Here is an 18,409-nt window from a genome sequence, read left to right as displayed (position 1 = left end):
TTCCCAATTTAAATATAATGGAGAACGAATCAAATGAGTTTGTCACTTTTTCATGTTTATCTAGTGACTTCAACATAAACCCTTCCTGCAGCAGTTAGACTTAAGACTTAAAGGATGAAAATGAAAAAAGGCAGAGCAAAAATTACGCGAATGAATGTCGAAACAACGTAACATATTAAGAAAAATCTATGATTAAACATTTCGACAGCCCGGCTAAAAAACACAAAAATTGAAGAAATAACATTTATCAGAAACCACTTAATAAAGAAAGCGATAATGGCACGTAAACACGTCTAAAAGCATCAACAATAGAAACAAAACATATGTTCTAATGAATTGTTTTGAAATTTAAAAAGATTTAAAATGGCTCAAAAATTTCGTACTGTGTGTTGTGCCCTGGAGTGCGTTGGGAATAAGCCAAAATTATTGAGCGCAAAAATTTTGGTTTTTCTAGTTGAAGTAAATTTTAGTTATATTTAAGTGAAACCGGCCTTGCGAAAAACTATTCCGAGCCCTCAAAGACTTTTTATGGCTACTGGGATGCTGTGTTTTATAAGCTAGAATTCCTGGTTTCATCTGGCCAAGTTTTGTTTCTTACATTCTAAAGTTACAGCAGTTTTAAATAAACAGTATATTCTAAAAATGCAGTTTCGTGATTTCATAAACGTATCCTTATGATATTTTCTTGGCATTAATAATCTGTGGAGTTATCACTGTTTTTTTTCTTGTAGTGACAGCTTTTACTGATCAGTTTATCTGCTTTTCAGTCATTATTATCAGTTGAAAAGAAAAAAACCATTCAGAAGTAAAGCGGGATCGTGCAAACGTTAAAAAACCAAATTTTTTATTCAGTTTAATTTTCTGCTGGAAAAGATTTTTGAGTGCATGGATAGTGTTTTTAGCCAGAAATTTTATAAGAAATGATTTTCAAAATTATCAGTCAGATTTTAGAAATGACTTGTATGTTGAGCTTAACTGAATCGACTTAAATTACAAGAATGATTTATTCAAGCTTGGATGTGTTGAGAGTCAAACAATGTCGCTCAAAGTGGTCCGAAAAATTTGAGAGTGCCATGGAGCTGGTTGGTTTGTCTAATAAGATTTCGTTTGAGATCAAAACTAAGGTATCTTCCGCATATTTCACTATCCCATTAAAATTTTTCCGGTCGAATTCTGGATGACTATTGTTCTCTTTATTCTATTGGACAGAAAATACATTCAATTTGGTCAAGCAGCTTTCGTTTACAAGTTTTCATTGATTTTACTATAAAAAATTATGACTGAAGGAATTGTAACATTTCGATAAATCCAAGAAATCTATGATGTCCCAAAATAGTTGTTGCTGTCTGCTCGCCATCTAAAAACTGTGGTAAAAGATATCAAGGCGGTTGTTGTCGAAAGTTTCAATCCAAAATCAGGTTCAGCGAGCACCTAGTTAGTTCAGCATTGAAAAAACCTCATTGTGGTAAAATTTCTTCAAAATAGCTTTTTAGCTGGACTAGCTATCTTGAAGCAAAAATTGTGACCACTAAATGATTTGTTTTATTTTTGACACAAATGTATTGGGTGGTCTAAGCAGTAACTACCTTTTTAGATTGTATGAGGTCAGTTTTGTGGCAAGTAATGGGGTCATTATTTTAGTATTTCTGATCAATGGGTCAAAAAATCAAAAATTTAAAATTCAAAAGGTGTCTTGGATTCATGTTTGCAAACCTTTATAATCGAATCACAATTTATCAGGGTCTTGTTTTTCAGCAATGGAAGATCAGGAAAAATTTTGTTTTGAAGAGTTGTAGCAGAACTTAAGAAATTACAGAGCATTTTTTATTTGTTGTTTTTTAATTTGATACTCGTCAGAGATCAAAAAGGAACTTTGCTCTCTTGTAATAACTTCTATAGTGAAGGCTGAAGTAGTTATTTTTTATTTATACTTTTCCTTGAAGTTTTATTATCATCGCTTTTGGAAAGATCGCACACTCATAATTATGGTTTGTGACTTTCTTTGAGCCATGCACCTGAAAAATCATAAAATGGTTTGTTGGGTCATTGCTTATCATATCTCCCACATTAGTTTAAAAAATTGACTTATTTCTAATGAAAAAGCTTTTTTTATGTTATCTTCATACCAGAGGTAAAATTTATTTAAAGGAATTATAGGTATTTTGAAAAATTGTAGGAGTTTTACGTAATGCAAGCAAACACCGCAGCACACAAAACACAAGAGAGTTTGTATAAAGTAAAATGATAGGGTTAGAATTTATTTTCGTCTCTGTTGAAGAAGTTTACGAAAATGATCCTGCTGCTTCTACTGGCGAAAACTAGATTACGAAAATACTAATAAACAGTTCACTCGTAACATTATTAATGCCTCTACATTTTTAATCATTGCCTATAACAAGCAGTCAAATTTGTTGATAAGGTTGTTTCCGATAATATTTGTAAGCAAAGTCTAGACAATTTTGTCCTCAATTTGTTCAAACAATGTTTTTTCTATAGAAATGTGTTTTCGGTTTCGTGTTTTAAATATATTAGAAGAAACGACGTAGTTCCTATTATTTTATGGGGACCGTCAACGAGAAAGATTTTGTTGCAAAATATTGAGTTGTTTGTATGTAAGGTAGATAGATACTTCTGCGATATACTAATATAATGAAATATGAGAGAGCTTTTGTCGACCTTTCAAACTTCTCCAGCCACTTTTAGAATTAAGCGGTTTTTTGTAATGTATTGTTCAAGAGCCCGTTCAAAAGTAGCAAGTTCACAAAGAAGCAATTAACTCTAGTCTGTTTTTGACAACAGAAATATTCTCTATGCAGATAACCTTCAAAGTTTGTTCCATTGCTTAGCTCTAGTTTATTCGTTTTTTAAAATTATATTGCTGCAGCATATCCATTTCTAGGATGACCGACCTTGGAGAAGGCCTTATAAGGCCGCGGTGTATGTCCGAGAAGACAATTGTACTAAGTTCATCTCAAGTTTACTAAAGCTCCAGTAGTCAACTTTACAACGGCTCCCTTAGTTGTATAAAGCCGTATTAAGATTTATAGGGTGCCGTACCATAACCTTACCATGATAATTAAGGTTCCGACACTAAGGGTTTAAAAAGACTAATAAAGTGTCGTATTAATGGCTTACCAAGATTAATAGGGCGCAATAATGAATAAAATAGACTGCAAACTGTCTGAAAACTCTCTTCTCAGGTTGAAAAAACTTTTGAGACTTTTTGAGATTTTTCATGTGGTTTTTTGAGTATTTTCTCCTTATTTTTCATTCAGTGCTTGCGATCGACAGTGGCCCAGTTATTGAACTAGCTATAGGTAAATTGAGCTTGATATGAAAAGCAATTGGGAACGTTGCAATTGCGCATAACAATTTTATTGCAAACTGGGCAACTGTTATTGATTAGAATACCCTCATTGCTTCAGAACAACTTTGATGCCTACAAATGTGGGATTCCCATCATTCTTGTGGATGTCCTCTGACAACTTTTTAAAAAGCAAAACATTGTAGTTTGCAAAGAAGTGTTCCTTCCTCCTTTACTTACAATCTGATTACCTGTAAAATTCACATTTTTTCTCTTTTCAAAATATCAAGTTTGAATTCAGCGATAGAAATAGTCCACTGTCTGATATGCTTGCGATTTGAAAAGAAAGTTATATGGTTTCAAACATTTTAGGAGGAACGTAGAAAGAAGGAGTAGAGTGAGTATAACTTATTTGATATTGGACTTTCTCATCCCACATCAGGTTTTAGGTGCTTATTTGTTTAGGTGTTTATTTGTTTAGGCGCCTATTGGTTCATTTTCCCTCCAGAAATAGATCTATTTCCGGGAATTTTGAATGAGATAACATTGTTTGGTCTCACATAGCACACCCGCTATGAGTCAAGGTGCTATGACTTAACTCCTATCTTGATTTTTCTCATTTATAATGGTTAATGAACCGCGAATTTTAAAATTTTGTTCACCTCAGAAATGCAAAAGACAATCTCGATTTAGCGAACAGATTTTTGCATTAAATTCTCTTAACACTTCTGCGAAAATCATTTTGTTGTTTTCTCTTTCTTGGAAACATCATCATTTTGACCTATTTAAAACGGGCTTTTATTCCCGAAGTTCATAATGCAACAGTTTATGCGCCCAGCAGCCAGTATCTCACAAAACTAATTCATAGACCCAGAGCAATTCGTTTCTCTGATGTGGAAGTCCATTTCGTTACTTTTTTCGACAGTTGCTTTGCTCGCTCAATTTAGAGCGTTTCAACAGACAGATGAAAACTTGACCTACAAAGGAAAAAATCCCAATAAGGAACATGAGGTTCTTAGCATTTGTGGCAAACAAACGGCCTCATTAAATCAGTAGTGATTAAAGAATCAAAACGATGAGCACGGGCCATTGTCAATTGGAGCAGACAACGAAGATACGACGTTCAACACAGTCAGGAACGATGGATATGAGTAGGAATTTATGTAATGCCGTATGGCTAAAACTCAGATTGTGTAGACTCAGACAAGGGCGACTTTGGTTGCACAGATGGATCGACTTCATATTGTGAAAGAATTGGCCAGCTCATTCATTAGAGGACATGAATTGCACATAGGTCTCCGAGAAGCAGGAGGAGCAGTCGTTGAGACACCCTTCAAAGACTTCGACACCAAATTTCTGCAACTGAGTTATGAAAAAGCTCCGTCATATCGGAGTTATTCAATTCTTCAAATATTTTTACAGAGTTGAAGACAAAGTTGCAGGGTTTTCTTGATAGCAGAGCACAAAAACGAAGAGTGTGGATCACTCCAGAGTGTGAATGAGAGTGACTTCATGAAGGGTCCCAGGAAAGGAATCTGATATATATATATATATATATATATATATATATATATGGGGCCCTGGACACTCTGCAGAAAACTGCATGAATAAGAAGACAGAACAGCGCAGTTAGTATAATGAAAAAGGACATCGAGACAGCATGCAGATAAAATGACACGGAAAAAAGAACAAACGTGACTTGCTTGCTTTCAACGCCAGCTCATTCATCAGAGGACTTCAAATGCACATAATTCTCCGAGAAGCAGGAGATGAAGTCTTTGAGAAACACTTCAAAGACTTGGTCCCCAACATTCTGCAATTGAGTTTTCAAAGTGCTCCGTCACACAGAAAAAATTTTCAATTCAAATACTTTTACAGAGATGAGGACAAAGTTGCAGTGTCTTCTTGAGAGCATAGCAAAAAAGAAGAGTGTGGATAAGTCCAACTATCAGTGAATGATAGTGACTTCAAGAAGTGTCCCAGGAAAGGAATCTGATATTTTTAATGGGCCCCGGACACTCTGCAAAAGACTGCAGGAACAATAAGACAGCACAGCGCAGTTAGTATGATAAAAAAGGACATCCAGAGAGAGCATGCAGATGAAATGACACCACAAAAAAAAACAAACGTAACTTGCTTACTTGGAATGCATGCAACATTGACTACACAAAAAAGGAGAACCGGCCGCTACTACCCAGCAAAAAAAAGAAATATTTGTAAAATGTAGTCGCTAAGATTACTCTGCGGCAAAATTTGATTAATTATACGTATTAGAGCTCCTTCAATAATCAATAATTGACAGAATCCTTAAAGAATTAAAGAAGCTGCCTCTGAATTTTTTAAGCAGATACTGTCTGAAGTGTAGTATACGCTCGAGCAGAGGAAACTTCCAATGTTAACTCTCTGCGATACTGACTGTTCTTCTATTATTCTCTCAGTCTCGTGTTGCTCAGAGTTGGAACAAAGCTTCTTTTTTGAATGAAGCTAGCTGTATGAAACACCACGAGAGAACTAACGTAAATCTAATGCAGTTTGATATCTTGTTAGAGGTGCCGCGCAGCGTTCCGGAAATCAACACAAGTTCTAATATTTTGTTCACACAGCGCAAAGAATTGGCACAAACAATTTACTCAATTGCATATCCAGCAAAATATCAAGCATATGTAACTGGAATGCACCAGAGACAGCGTGGAGCTCTTAAAAGTACTCGATGTGTGCGCATTGACCATGAGTCTCGAATTCAAAGAGTGCAGAGGCCCAAGCAGTGGTGAAGCAGGATTGAGTGTTCACAGAAGTGATGAACTTTTCACGGTGGAATCTTTATCATCAGACTATAGTACTGGCCATTCTGAAGTTGTTTGTTATCAATGTGGAGACGCCGGAGACGTTAAGAATTGTAAAAAAAACAAAGTTGCACCAGAACACTTCAAAACGTACGACAAATGCACGCACTCTGTAAGATGTGGCCATAACAGAGACGCCAGAAAATAACGGTACAATTGAATTCTGAGTTGAAACAATACATTGCTGGAGATAATATAGAGCTGGCTTATTGACTCTAGACTCAACAGACGTCATGAGAGCATAAATTTTTAAAGCAGCAATGATCCAAAACATTGTGATAAGACCAGGAGAAAAATGCTCAAAGAGGTGATGAGAGGATTGTAGCCTATGGTTTCAACGCAATTTATGAAGTATTTACGTTTGATTACACGGTCTTCATGAGTAAGATACTGGCGTCAGCAACAACGAACCCAGGGAGCTGAAATGATTTTTTTGGGATAACAATCTGGGTACAACAGCTATTTGGTGTATGTACGCAGTCAGGCAAAGTTACAAAAGTTAGAAATCTGATGTTCAAAGAGCTTGAAGCAGGCTCAATCCCTGACAACACAGAGACAACTGACCTGACAGAACTGAAGATAACCCTGACCACCTAGAACCCTGACAAAAAGAAGATGGTCATCAGGGAGATCTCGAAAAAGAGTTGCATGACTCATTTACTGCAATTAAACAAGAGTGCCGTGACATTGATAGAATACACGCTCATCATGAAAAAATCATGACAAAGAGCCTCGATAATGAAAAAGAAGCCTGAGACAAAGAGTTCGCTACTATCAGAAGTAGTCGACGGCAGTTAAGATTAATTGCAGACAGGGATACAGATGACCTCTTAACCACGGAGACTATTGTTTTAAGTTGTAATGCAGAGGAGCATGTGGACAAAGCCATAGGAGGAGGTCAGGAGCGAGAATGGTTCCGAAAAAATACGGAGAGATCATAACTTATCTTGTTGCGACTGAGGCAACTATGTGCTACTCAAATCAGCTAACGGAGTCAAGCAAATTTGTCAGCTGGAAAAAATGCAATGGCCGCTGAAAAACGTAGTCAGGACCCTCCCAAGACAAAGACGTCAATCCGAGCAAAAACGTTTCCAAAGTTTTCCATTGTTTAGGTTGATAAATACAAAGCAATGTATGCGGCCAAGGGCTTCCAGCTAGTCAATTGTTTGGACAACTTTGAGATTTTCCCTCAAATCTGCAAGCCAGAAACATTTAGGATTTCAGTTCAATTTTCAAAAAAGCAAGTCTATTTATTGAACCAAATGACGCCCCGAGATTTTTCATGCACACACACCTATTGCAAAAATTGCGTACAAAGAACAAACTCAAGAGTTTGTGAAGAAAATGCAGGATAGGTAATAGCTAGCAAGGCACCTAAATATATCAGACTATGCCTTGAAGCTGATAACTAACAATTAAAACAAGGAGTTGGCAAGTTTTCTACGGAGAAAGGGTTCACGATAAGCAGAAACTGCCATTTTTGTCAGCAAAAGGGCCCCACTTTTGTTTTAGTCTGCGTTGAAGATACGATTGTGGCCCCGAGGAGTACTACACTGATCATCTTAACACTAAAGCACTTGAAGTTATTTTGAGACAGGAGAGGATAATTGTCAGAAACTTCCAAAAAAATTGTAAAACGATCTTTCCAAACCTACGAAAAGCACACTGAACCAACTTGATTGGCTCAAAAACCTGACAATACAAATTCCAGAATAACAGTTAGACAAATTCCCCACAGAAAATTAATTTTTTAATAACTTTAGTACAACGTTGATGTTACTAATTGAGACCAGAGTATGCAACTTCAACACTGAGCATTTTTGAATGTTTTTGATCAAATGGAAAGATTTTTTGTGTGTAAAGAACTCAAAAAAATTGAGTTCGAACAAACGACATACAACGCTGTGGAGCATAGTACAAACAAATTTTAGGCTTTCAGACAGGCTAAAAACATTAGGATGTTTTGAAATATGGTGAAATCATAAGACAATCATTTTCGAGACTCTAATTTTCAACAAAATAAGGCCCATGCGCCTCGATCAAAGATTTCGGCAAGTTTTTCTGGAAAAGAGCGGCAGGCACGGGAATCATCAGCTTGGAGTTGAGAATCAAATCCAACCGAGAACTAATGGACTACTTGAGAGAAATTTTAAATTGTTTTTCTAACGCTGAAGTCTCTTCAATGGTGAGACACATTTTGCAATTGCGTCATAGTATCTTTAAACTGACCTAATTATAAATTATACCCAGTCCAGCTAGCTGTCTTCAATAGTGAATTGTTGCCACGTACCGCAGCGTCGAAATTGAATTGCATGAAACATCTTTTGTCTGTTGTAGCTGTTGTTGTTGTTGTTGCATGGTTTCAACTGTTAGCTCAATAGCAAAAGCTAACTTAACAAAAAAATATTCACGGAAAGTAAATCTGGTAACAAATTTCAACGCAGATGTAGTCACCGAGCCTCAAATTAATATCGGGGGTCGAATCTACACCAAGAAAAATCGAATTGTTCATAGAGATTGATGAACCAATTTCAGAATCAAATCGAACCACAAATTATTCAACCAACAAAAAATAAACGTTTGTATATGGTATACTATGGCACCAACAAATTAGGTAAAGTATTTAAAGCGTGAAAGACAGTGGGGAATTTCAGTGTTCTAAAAAGACTTCATTTGAATTTTCTCCGGCTATAGAGAAAGATGATCGAGTTACATTATTCCTTTTTCTGGACAATAATTAACTCTTTGGAATGTTGGATTTAAGAGGCAGAAACACAAAATCAAACGTTTTTTAAAGTCAAAACTTAGTTCACATTACGCATACCAATTTAATCTAGGCTGAGCCATAAGATTTTTGAAGCCAATAGTTTGAACGGAAGACACAAATAAGATAATAGTTGTCAGAAAAATCCGATAGAAAAGTTGTAAAATGATGTTCTAAAGGCTGTGAAAGGCCCACTGGAACCAATTTGAACGGCTCAAAAACCTGGCTGCTGCTACCACACAATTTCGAGAGCTACAGTTATACCAATTCCCCAAAAAAATGATTTTTCTATACCTTTAGTACAATGTTGATGTTACTAAATGAGACTAGAATATGCAACTACAAAGATGAGCATTTTCGATGTTTTTGATCAAATCGAGCGATATTTTGTGGAAAAAGAACTTTCAAAATATTTGAAATCGAACAAGCGACAATAAACGCAGTGGAGTGCAGTACAATCAAATTTTAGGTTTTCAGACATGCTAAAACCATTAGGATGTTTGGAAATATCGTGAGGCCAAAAAAACACTTTCGAAATTTTACTTCTCAACAAGATAAGGCTAATGCGCGTTTATCAGAGAATTCGGCAACATCTTTTTAGAAAAGTGTGGTAGGCATTAGATTCGTCAGCAAGGAGTTGAGAGCCGATTCAAACTGAAAATTAATGGTCTATTCGAGAGCACCGAAAACAAAATGAAAATCGGTGAAACTTGGAAAACAACGGGCAGAAATTTTTCCGGAGAAACTTCGGTGAAATACATTCACTGAGGCCTCTACAAATTACGAACTTTAGAGACGCAAGGACGCTTGATTTGCGTTCAAAATATTAATTGCTTTGTTATTTTTAACGTTTTTCAGAAACAAGTTTTTTGGTACCATCGTACTTTTCGAGGTTGTTAGAAGTAAATGTGGCTTGGTAATGGTACCAAGGCCTGCAAAATATAAACTGAGAGGCTAAACTTACGGAATTGTGATGTGGTTTGTTTATGAAACACTCAAAAAATACTATTCCAGAGTCATACCAGAGTATAATTTATTTGTTTTCTCAGCAGCGGGCATCACTACAATCTATAATTTTGCAAACCTTCAAAAACGTTAAAATTTTTAAATAGGTCGCTTAATTGATAAATTTTTTTCGCTTTTGCCAGTCGTTCAATAAAATCATAACCTTATTTTTGATTGCCACGAAACCATTATTAGTCCTATCCCTAACATCAATCTTTTGTTGAGCTCTTAAGGTCTTTCAAAACTTGCAAATGGGCAGAATTCGCCAACAAAGAAAACAGTGTGATAGAAATATCCAGTTTTCTTAAGTTTCTTTGTTCAAAGTCCAAAACCAATACTTGCTGTTCAATATTCAGTTTTTAAAAATGGTTCCTTGCTAGCATGCTAAAATTAATAATGAGACAAAGAACAACTAGCAAATTATCCTTTTAGGCCGAAAAAAATTAGTTAGATGCGAGTATACTCACTTTCCGTTATTTTGGTTGCATCAAACAATTTTATTTTCCATCTTTAGCACTCTCAAAGCTTAAATTCAAAAGATTCAAACTTGGAGTTTTACTGTGCTGAATGTATATTGAAACCTTATTGTGCTTTATAAGAAAATAAATGATTGTATAAAAAACTTTAAGAAATGACAAGAGAGCATTTTAATCTAAATCAAATGATACCTAATATGAATACGACTGTCTATTTATTTATGAGGAAACATAGCAGACAGTTTGTTCACTAACTGCTCAATAAGTTATTAAAACTGGACTTACCAACTGAACTGCAGAAAAAATCCTAAATTTAGCGAGCGAATTAAATTCAATTTAGCGAGAGTATATTCTAATAAGTTAGCTCTTCTAATAGCATTCACTGTACAAACTAATTCAGTTCACATAGGTTCAATAACATTTGAACAGATAGATACTATTGACCAAAGCTACGTCACTTTATTTGGACTTAGTGATAAAATCAGCCGAAAAAGTGCAAATGTCTGCTTCAATATGCTAATTTGTCACATCTTCTCAGTGCGTGTACAGACGTAGAACACTCGTACTCACGATGAACGAAAAGCATGTCAAGACAAGTTACACCCAAGTACGGTTTAGTGTAGTATGGCGATAGTTATTGAAGTAACAAACCCTAGTAAGGACCAAGTGGTTGAAATCTGACAGATTCTTACAACAGGATGTAAGATAGTAATTTTGTAACAAACAAGGAGATGTAATTTCTAGGACAAATCTCCGATATGTTCCTACAACGTAGCGATTTTTCTGTGCGACTTCGCCAGATTTTAACAAGATAACAAAGAGAACTTCATTAAAATGAAAAAGTGCCGTGATCACTACGCATACTTATCTACAGTCCACTTAAAATAGGCGGAAGCAAAAGTCGAAAAGTGCATAGATAAGATATACAAGAGAATGTTGCCACTCGCATTTTCTTAACTGATGTCGAGATAGATACATACATAATTAAATAGTTCCAGGAATCATTTTTGAACAGATATAAATTTTTGTATATTGATAGTGAACTAGATGTAGATTGTGGCGCATGCGCTACTTCTCACACGAGTGGGGGAGTGGGGGGGGGGGGGTGGTCTTAGGTAAACATTATGCTATAATTGTTTTCGATTTTGTGAACGTCTGGACTTCAATAAACTACGGACTTTGACGAATTTTCCAACCCACAAAAAACGTACAGAATTTTGCATGTAAAATCCACCGAGAGAAGTTAAGTCCACTTTTGTCTAATGTGGACTCAACTTGGTAAATTTTGCAAGTGAAGTCCACATTTTTGTTGTTGAAATCCACATACAAAATAGCCGACAGCCGAACAAACATTAGCGACTTGTGGAGAAATGGCATTCTGAAGAACAATTGTTCTCGTGAAACTTTGAGGAAAAGGTTTGCAAATATATTAAATATATTCTACCTTTATTTACATACTATTAAATAAATGCAAAAATAAAAATTTCTATTCAAATTTTCCTTAAATTACTCGCATTTTATACATAAAGCCCGTTATAATCTATAGCAATATAAATATGAACCATGAAACCAATGTTGACAAGAATTAGCCACGTCAACTTAAAATCATAAAAGTTTATATTAACTTCATGTAATCTACATTACAGCAATAACTAATAGATCAATTTCTCAGAACATCTGAAAGCGAGTTCAAAAAGTTCACAATAATAATTTCTGAAAGCTTTATGAGGTCATCAGACATTAGTAAGTTATTTAGTTTGACATTAGTAATTCACAGTTTTAATCAAAATTGATACAGTATTAAATGCTTCTATTGGAATGAATTGCAAATTGGTTAAAACACAAAATAAATCAACGTATTGGAATTATCGGATAGATATGACGTGAGAATTGACGTTTTCGGATATCGTAAGATGCCGGTATTTTGAAAGCTATCGGAGTCCGCAGCAAATTGTTTTCTGAATCCCCCGCTTTGAACACGTTACTTCAAGTTCATTACAATTTCGTACTTCAATGAGTCACAACAGTCGAAACACAAATCAGTTCGTAACATAACGTTGCAGTATACATAACCTGTTAACATGTATGAAATCTTAGCACGGCTTTGCGAGTTCTTAAACAATTCATCCATCAATCATTCTCTGCGGTCAAAATGTCCGGATTTTCATGAGTTCCAGTAACCATAGCACATGCTCAGAAACACAGTTCTCCACCTCAACAATATTTTGTTTATTTGATCGGCGCAATATTTAATCGCGGTTTTGTAGAGACAATTGAGGTAATAGCAGGATATCTTGACACGCTTCGGTTCCGGTCGATTACGATGGAACCAAGCAGGGGCAATAATGCTAACAGACTGGAATCATCAATATCGTCTCTCATGTATTTTGGTTGTTCAGCAAGCATTGCAAAGACGTATCTTGAAATTGTCTACATGTGATTCGACAGACCTTGTTCCCCATTCGACAAATATCAATCAATTAAAAGCGTACGCAACCGAGTCTTCTACAAATGTAATTACGGTTTATTACTTTCGTTTTTGGTTTGGAAACCGTGCTCAACTTTTGATAGAATGAGTTGAGGGTAAACACAGAAAGCATACTTTGTTCCAAACAATATTCAATGAACAACCTCTCCTTTGCTGTGAGACATTTGAATCTTTTCGGTGTTACAACTGGTGAGATCTGCTGCCATGGTGAGTTTGTTGTTGTTGTGTTTGTTGATTCTGAGAGTTGCCCGAACTTGGTCTGGGTTCCAATTGAAGCGACCTGCAATAAAAAGAAATAGATAGAGCCCACTGAATCTTCAATTTAAGTAGCATTTTTTGCATGCTTTATCAGAGCATTTTTTGAGGGTATTTAGGAATTTCTAGTTTCACATGATTGTCAAACGCGTGTGAAGAAAATTCTGTCAAAATTTGAAACAGTCTTCTCATACTCAATTTATTTTATTTAAGGAACTTATCTTCAGTTTCAATAGTTTGTTTCCTCAGCAAGATTTTAAAAACCCTCCTCGTTCAAAAAAACGCTCGCTTGAAAATGACAACTTGCCTCAAATTACAAAATAACGATAGACAGCCGAAACTTAGGTTTAATTACACGAATGGACTCTAATTTTAGAAACGTGCCCAAACTTCCGGACAGTCTTGTCACAACCCGTAAACTAAATGTGCGACGAGGTGGATTACTTTAGTTGTTTTTAGCAGATGGAGTAGCAGAAATAATGGTATACTGACCTGTTGTACATTTGCTCCTCAGTCCAGACATGTCCAGACTGTAGCAGCCACTTGAGAGTGTCTGCCTTGATCTCTGTCTGGTAGGGAGTCTGCTGGTACAGCCTGATCTCCTGCACCACATTGCTCACCTTCAACACAAACAAACACCAATGACAAAACAACAAATCAATTCATTCATCAAACATACCCGGCAGATTGCCGGAAAATAGCCGCCGTTGATTCCAATAAGCATGATTGGGATTGAAATAACAGAAGACATTGAAAAAAAAGATTTTTGCACAAAAATTTTTTTTAAGTCCAATTTATTTTGATGGCATTTCGTAGTTGAACATACTTCTGTTTCTTAGAGAGAGGCTACAGGGGCTACTATCAATAACAATAAGCATTAGAGAGAGGTAACTAAGACTTATAGGAACGACGTTCAAATAGCGGGCATCTAAAATTGGGCTTTATGGGTTTATCCCGTTTCTATTTCTGACTTCAATTTTTTACACTGACTCTGTTCATTTTGAATTGCTTTGCTGAGCAACTGATGTTCAAAATCACTTTTAGCAGAATGAGAGAAGAGAGAAACTAGCCTAGAGAAGTCAAAAAGATTTCACGCAAAATGTTGAAAAGGCGGCAAAATGAGGTAAAGCGAAACATTTTTTTATTCGACGAAGTAAAAAAACATAGCAGGACAAGTCCTGAAATACAATCCAAGTAATTGAATGAAAGGCTGACCTAATGAACCTGACCAGCAGATCAATTGAACAATCCCAGCCAACAAGACAAAATCTCAAAAGTTGAGAAACTAAAAGAATCAAACAAACTAACCAAAAAAAGATCATTGCTAAAACCCTTGAAGCTTTTAACTCATTTTAATATATGACTCATTTCAAAATACTCATTAGCTCACGTAAAAACCTTGAAAGAGATGAATCTGCCACTAAAAGTAGATAAACTGGACAAATATGACAAAAGCATCAAGAAACAGAGAATCAAAAATTTAAAGAAAATTTCCTAAAAAAAGCCTATAAAAAAGGTCGAAACATTTTTTTTACTCTGGAGTTCTATTTTGTAAATCGTCTACAAGATTTAAAAAGTTTCGTTGGCCAGTAAAGATAGTCAAACCCAGAGAATGACAAAAAATCAAAAAATTTTAATGAAAAAAATTTTAATCAAAATTTTTTTGAAAAATTTTTTTAATCAAAAAAATCAAAAAATCGAAAAATCAAAACAATCGAAAATTTTAAATTGCAAGCTTTATTTTAAAAAAATCCCTACAATTGCAAAACTAAAAAATTGGAAACTATTTTATTGCCCCTAGAAACTATGTAGTAACATACTGGCAAACCCTATAGGAGGTTCCCTGGCCACTGAATAAAAACTTCAGAAATTTAAAGAAAAAAATTGCAACTTTATCAAAAAATTGGTAAAAGATATTAAAATGTTGAATACCATTCCATGGCCGCAAAATATTTTCAGTAAACTGTTAGCAAACCCTAGATGAGGCTTCTTGCTCCCTGGGGCTGGAAAACTTGAATAACGACAATAAATGTTAGAAAATTTGAAAAAAAAACTAAGTTCGATTTAAAAAAATTGGTAAAATTCATAAAGTTAAAATCTTTAAAACCACTTCATTACCACTAGAAACTATTGTGATAACCTTTCCTGTAGTGCGCCTATTCTCTCTACTTTTGGTAATTACTTATTGTGTTAATTACCGTTGCTATTATTAGGCATATTCCGTATGGGCATTATATGTATAGGCTATCAATTTGAAGTCGTAAAGAAGCAAGTTATTGTTCCGAGCGTTGTGTTAATAAAAGAATAAGTATGACGTGGAATTGGATGCATGGGCCGGCGATCTTGCTTCTTTTATTTCTTCAGACTATAATTAAAGAGATGTTAAGATGGGACAAAACAATTCATTCAAAAGATTATAAGGGATGATTCCCTTTACAGTATTTATCGGTTACAAAGAGAGACTAAGTAATCAAATAAATTTGTCCGTGTTAATCATAAAAACTATGTGGAATTAAGTTGAAGGCAATATCGAGTAGTGTCCTTCTCTAATTCTCTAAGCGTGCCTGTCTTCTTCTGTAGTAGTATATCTATATCCAACTAAAGTAGAAAAGTTAATCAGTTCCCAGTTTCTTTCTCGGCCAATAGAAATTGTTTTCGTCATTATTGCGTTGTTCTATTTTTGTCTGCTTTTACTTCTTTATTGTGGATAATATATAATAATATGAGTAAGCATATGACACTACCGGACTTAGGAAAATTTTGTATACAAAATATAGTTTCGTTAGTTTAAGCCACTCATCGTCATTTGTTTATTTTTTTTGGATTGCCGTCCTTTTTCTGGAAAACTTTTGGGTTTTGGGTTTTTTTTCGTTTTTCCTAGATGACACTGTACTCGGGGGCACTGGTCTCCTGATCAAAATCTGTGAACTTCGAGCCTTTGTCTGTTGGCAGAGTCTGTAGTTGCACTTGTTGGTTCCTTAATGTAGCCAATTGTGGGTAGACAAAGGAAGAAATAGGGTTAACCGGGGCGTGAATACTGGCCATGTCGTCTTTCAAAGCGGTTGCTCTAGAAATGGGGAGTACAAACGTTTCCTTCCACAAGGGGCAGTCTGGGTGCTTCTTCAAATAATTGTAGTCGTCTTGGTCGACCACCGTCATGGGTTTGGAGAACATTGTCCTCCCTCTGAATTGTGACCTAAAAGGAAATTTAGTGTGAACTTGTAAATATTTATGGTATGCATAAGTTATCAGAGTATGAAGTATAAATGCAAAAATTGCTGAGAAAATCCATAAAACAATTTGTCTAAAGGTCGAATCAGATGATGTAAAATTATCCGAAAATTGGGGTCTGATTGTTTGAAGTGTATATGCGGTCTCCATTGCTATGGCTGACAGTTGCGCTTCGTTGAATGACGGCGTTGGTAATTTTGATAGTTTTTTCCTTATGTCCTTCATCATTTCTTCTTTTGCTGCATTTATTGTGGGCATATGGGGTAACTCTTTCAGCTCAGGTATTTCAGTAAAAATGCGTTTCAGTGGATCGGACAGTTTTAAATCTATCCGTATTGGGGGTATTCGTTTGCAGGCAGATAAATCTGATGTTATTTTTATGTTAGGCCCAGATAGGGTATGTCCGCATTCTAAGATGAAAATGCATGATAGACATCCTTTGTGATTTTTCGTTCGAGCAACTTGACCTGGATATTCAGACGGAATTGATTCCGTTAGTTGGTAATTAGACGTAAAGGACGTTATTAGCCATACGCCATGTCCTAAGTTTTCTGCCTTTTCGTACATTGGTAGTTGAAGTGATTTAATATTGCAGTTTTTCACAACTGCATGGGTGTCGCGGTATATAAGTGAGCTGAGACATGATTTGTGGTTTTTCTCTATGGGGAAACCATTCGTACAGATACCTATGGCCGGTGATCCAACACAAGTATCAAGTTGCTCTTTCGTCAAGAGAACTTGGTTGTCGCCTTGTTGAGCTAAATATTCTGTTTCAATATCCCAGATAGTTGCCATACCTGGGTTGTTTTCATCCGGCATTGGAATTGGTGTAGCCTTAAAAACTGTCATTTCTGTTTCGACTGAGGCGAGTGGTATTGAAACTTGGAAAACTAGGCCAATGTCGGTTGTTTCGACCCTTTGGAGTAGTTGGGTTTCGTAGTAAGTGAGTATTTGCTTCGGTGGAATCGCTAAAGTTAGCTTCTGTCCGTTGTTCACGAGTTCATCAGATATATCTAGCAAGATACTCTCAAAGTCTTCTTTTGGTAATAGCGCCATAGGGATTCTTTTATTTGTCATTGTTGTTATGCTGTTAAGGATTGTAATGTGATACGCATATGCTGCCGATCTATAAGCTTTGATGTTGTTGTAAAGGGTTAATAGCATTGAGACCAAGTTTGTTTCAATGTGAAGACGTTGGTCACGAACATATAGAAATTTTTCACATTCTTCCACCAATCTTGTTCTGTTTATAAGTGCTTCAAATTTAGTGTCGATAATTTCGAAGTTCAAGTTGACTGTATTTGACATTTCTTGTTGCGTCTTTTTAAGGTCACGAAGTTCAGATCCAACTAAATAGAATTTTTGTTGATTTTGCAAAGTTGTTTTGGCCCAAGCGTCCTTCAATGATTCGAAGTTCTGGGCAAGTATTTTAAGATTTTCTTTGTTTTCTTTTGCTTGTTTTCCACAACCACCAAGAAAAGACTTAAAGGCACATCCGAGTGCGGAACCTGTTCCTAGGCCTGCTGCTAAAGAGCCAACAGTGAGCGCAGCAATTGCTCCGAGACCAATTGCTCTCCTGCTTCGGCCTGACGTTGCTCTATATGTATCTATAGGGTTCACTCTCGATGAGAGAACCTCGTGGATTTCGTCGCGTATGTTAGTGACATCATCCATGGCTTTTCGATGTTCTGCTCTGACCAAATCTAGCAATGTATCGTATTTGAAATGATCTGTGTCATTCAAAGCAGAATGTAGAAAACAATTATAACCTGTTCTTGTCCAAAGGTGATATAGCATAGTTGAAATTTGTTCTATTTGTTCTGTTATATTTTTCCCATTTAATGTAGTGTTGTAACTGGGGAATGGAACTCCGAAATCAACGTTAATATATTTATCGGCCATTAATACTTGTTTGATTGGGGTAAAATAAATTCCGGAATTATCTATTTCGTGTTCTGGCCAAACAGGTCTAGTTTCTTCAAACTCAGTAGAGGTTGGACGAAGTTCTCCCATAAGGAGGAAAAATATTGTCAATATTTGGAC

The 18,409-nt window shown here is 35.8% G+C and overlaps 2 protein-coding genes across 12 annotated transcripts in view; both read right to left on the bottom strand.

The window, feature by feature from the left end:
- Positions 1-10,835, bottom strand: part of LOC142350054 (universal stress protein Sll1388-like) — a 31,596-nt gene extending 20,761 nt beyond the window's left edge. Inside the window, exon 1 of one of the 2 annotated variants that reach the window (XM_075401970.1) lies at positions 10,678-10,835. The gene's annotated coding sequence lies outside the window, so the exon portion shown is untranslated. The remainder of the gene's footprint in view (positions 1-10,677) is intronic. The other variant, XM_075401971.1, reaches the window with a different exon arrangement.
- A 970-nt stretch (positions 10,836-11,805) lies between these two features.
- The window catches only part of LOC142349443 (ras-specific guanine nucleotide-releasing factor 2-like), a 233,011-nt gene continuing 226,407 nt past the window's right edge, over positions 11,806-18,409 (bottom strand). For all 10 annotated transcript variants that reach the window (XM_075400998.1, XM_075400995.1, XM_075401003.1 and 7 more), the window contains 2 exons: positions 13,628-13,755; positions 11,806-13,160 (listed from right to left, as the gene is read on the bottom strand). In XM_075400998.1, coding sequence (XP_075257113.1) covers positions 13,061-13,160; positions 13,628-13,755 — 228 coding nt within the window. In that variant the 3' untranslated portion in view covers positions 11,806-13,060. The remainder of the gene's footprint in view (positions 13,161-13,627; positions 13,756-18,409) is intronic.

This window comes from Convolutriloba macropyga, chromosome 11, assembly GCF_964194025.1.
Source record: "Convolutriloba macropyga chromosome 11, txConMacr16.3, whole genome shotgun sequence".
NCBI classification, from domain to species: domain Eukaryota; kingdom Metazoa; phylum Xenacoelomorpha; order Acoela; family Convolutidae; genus Convolutriloba; species Convolutriloba macropyga.
Note: the sequence above shows the minus strand (reverse complement) of the source record. Positions and strands in the feature narration are given on the sequence as shown.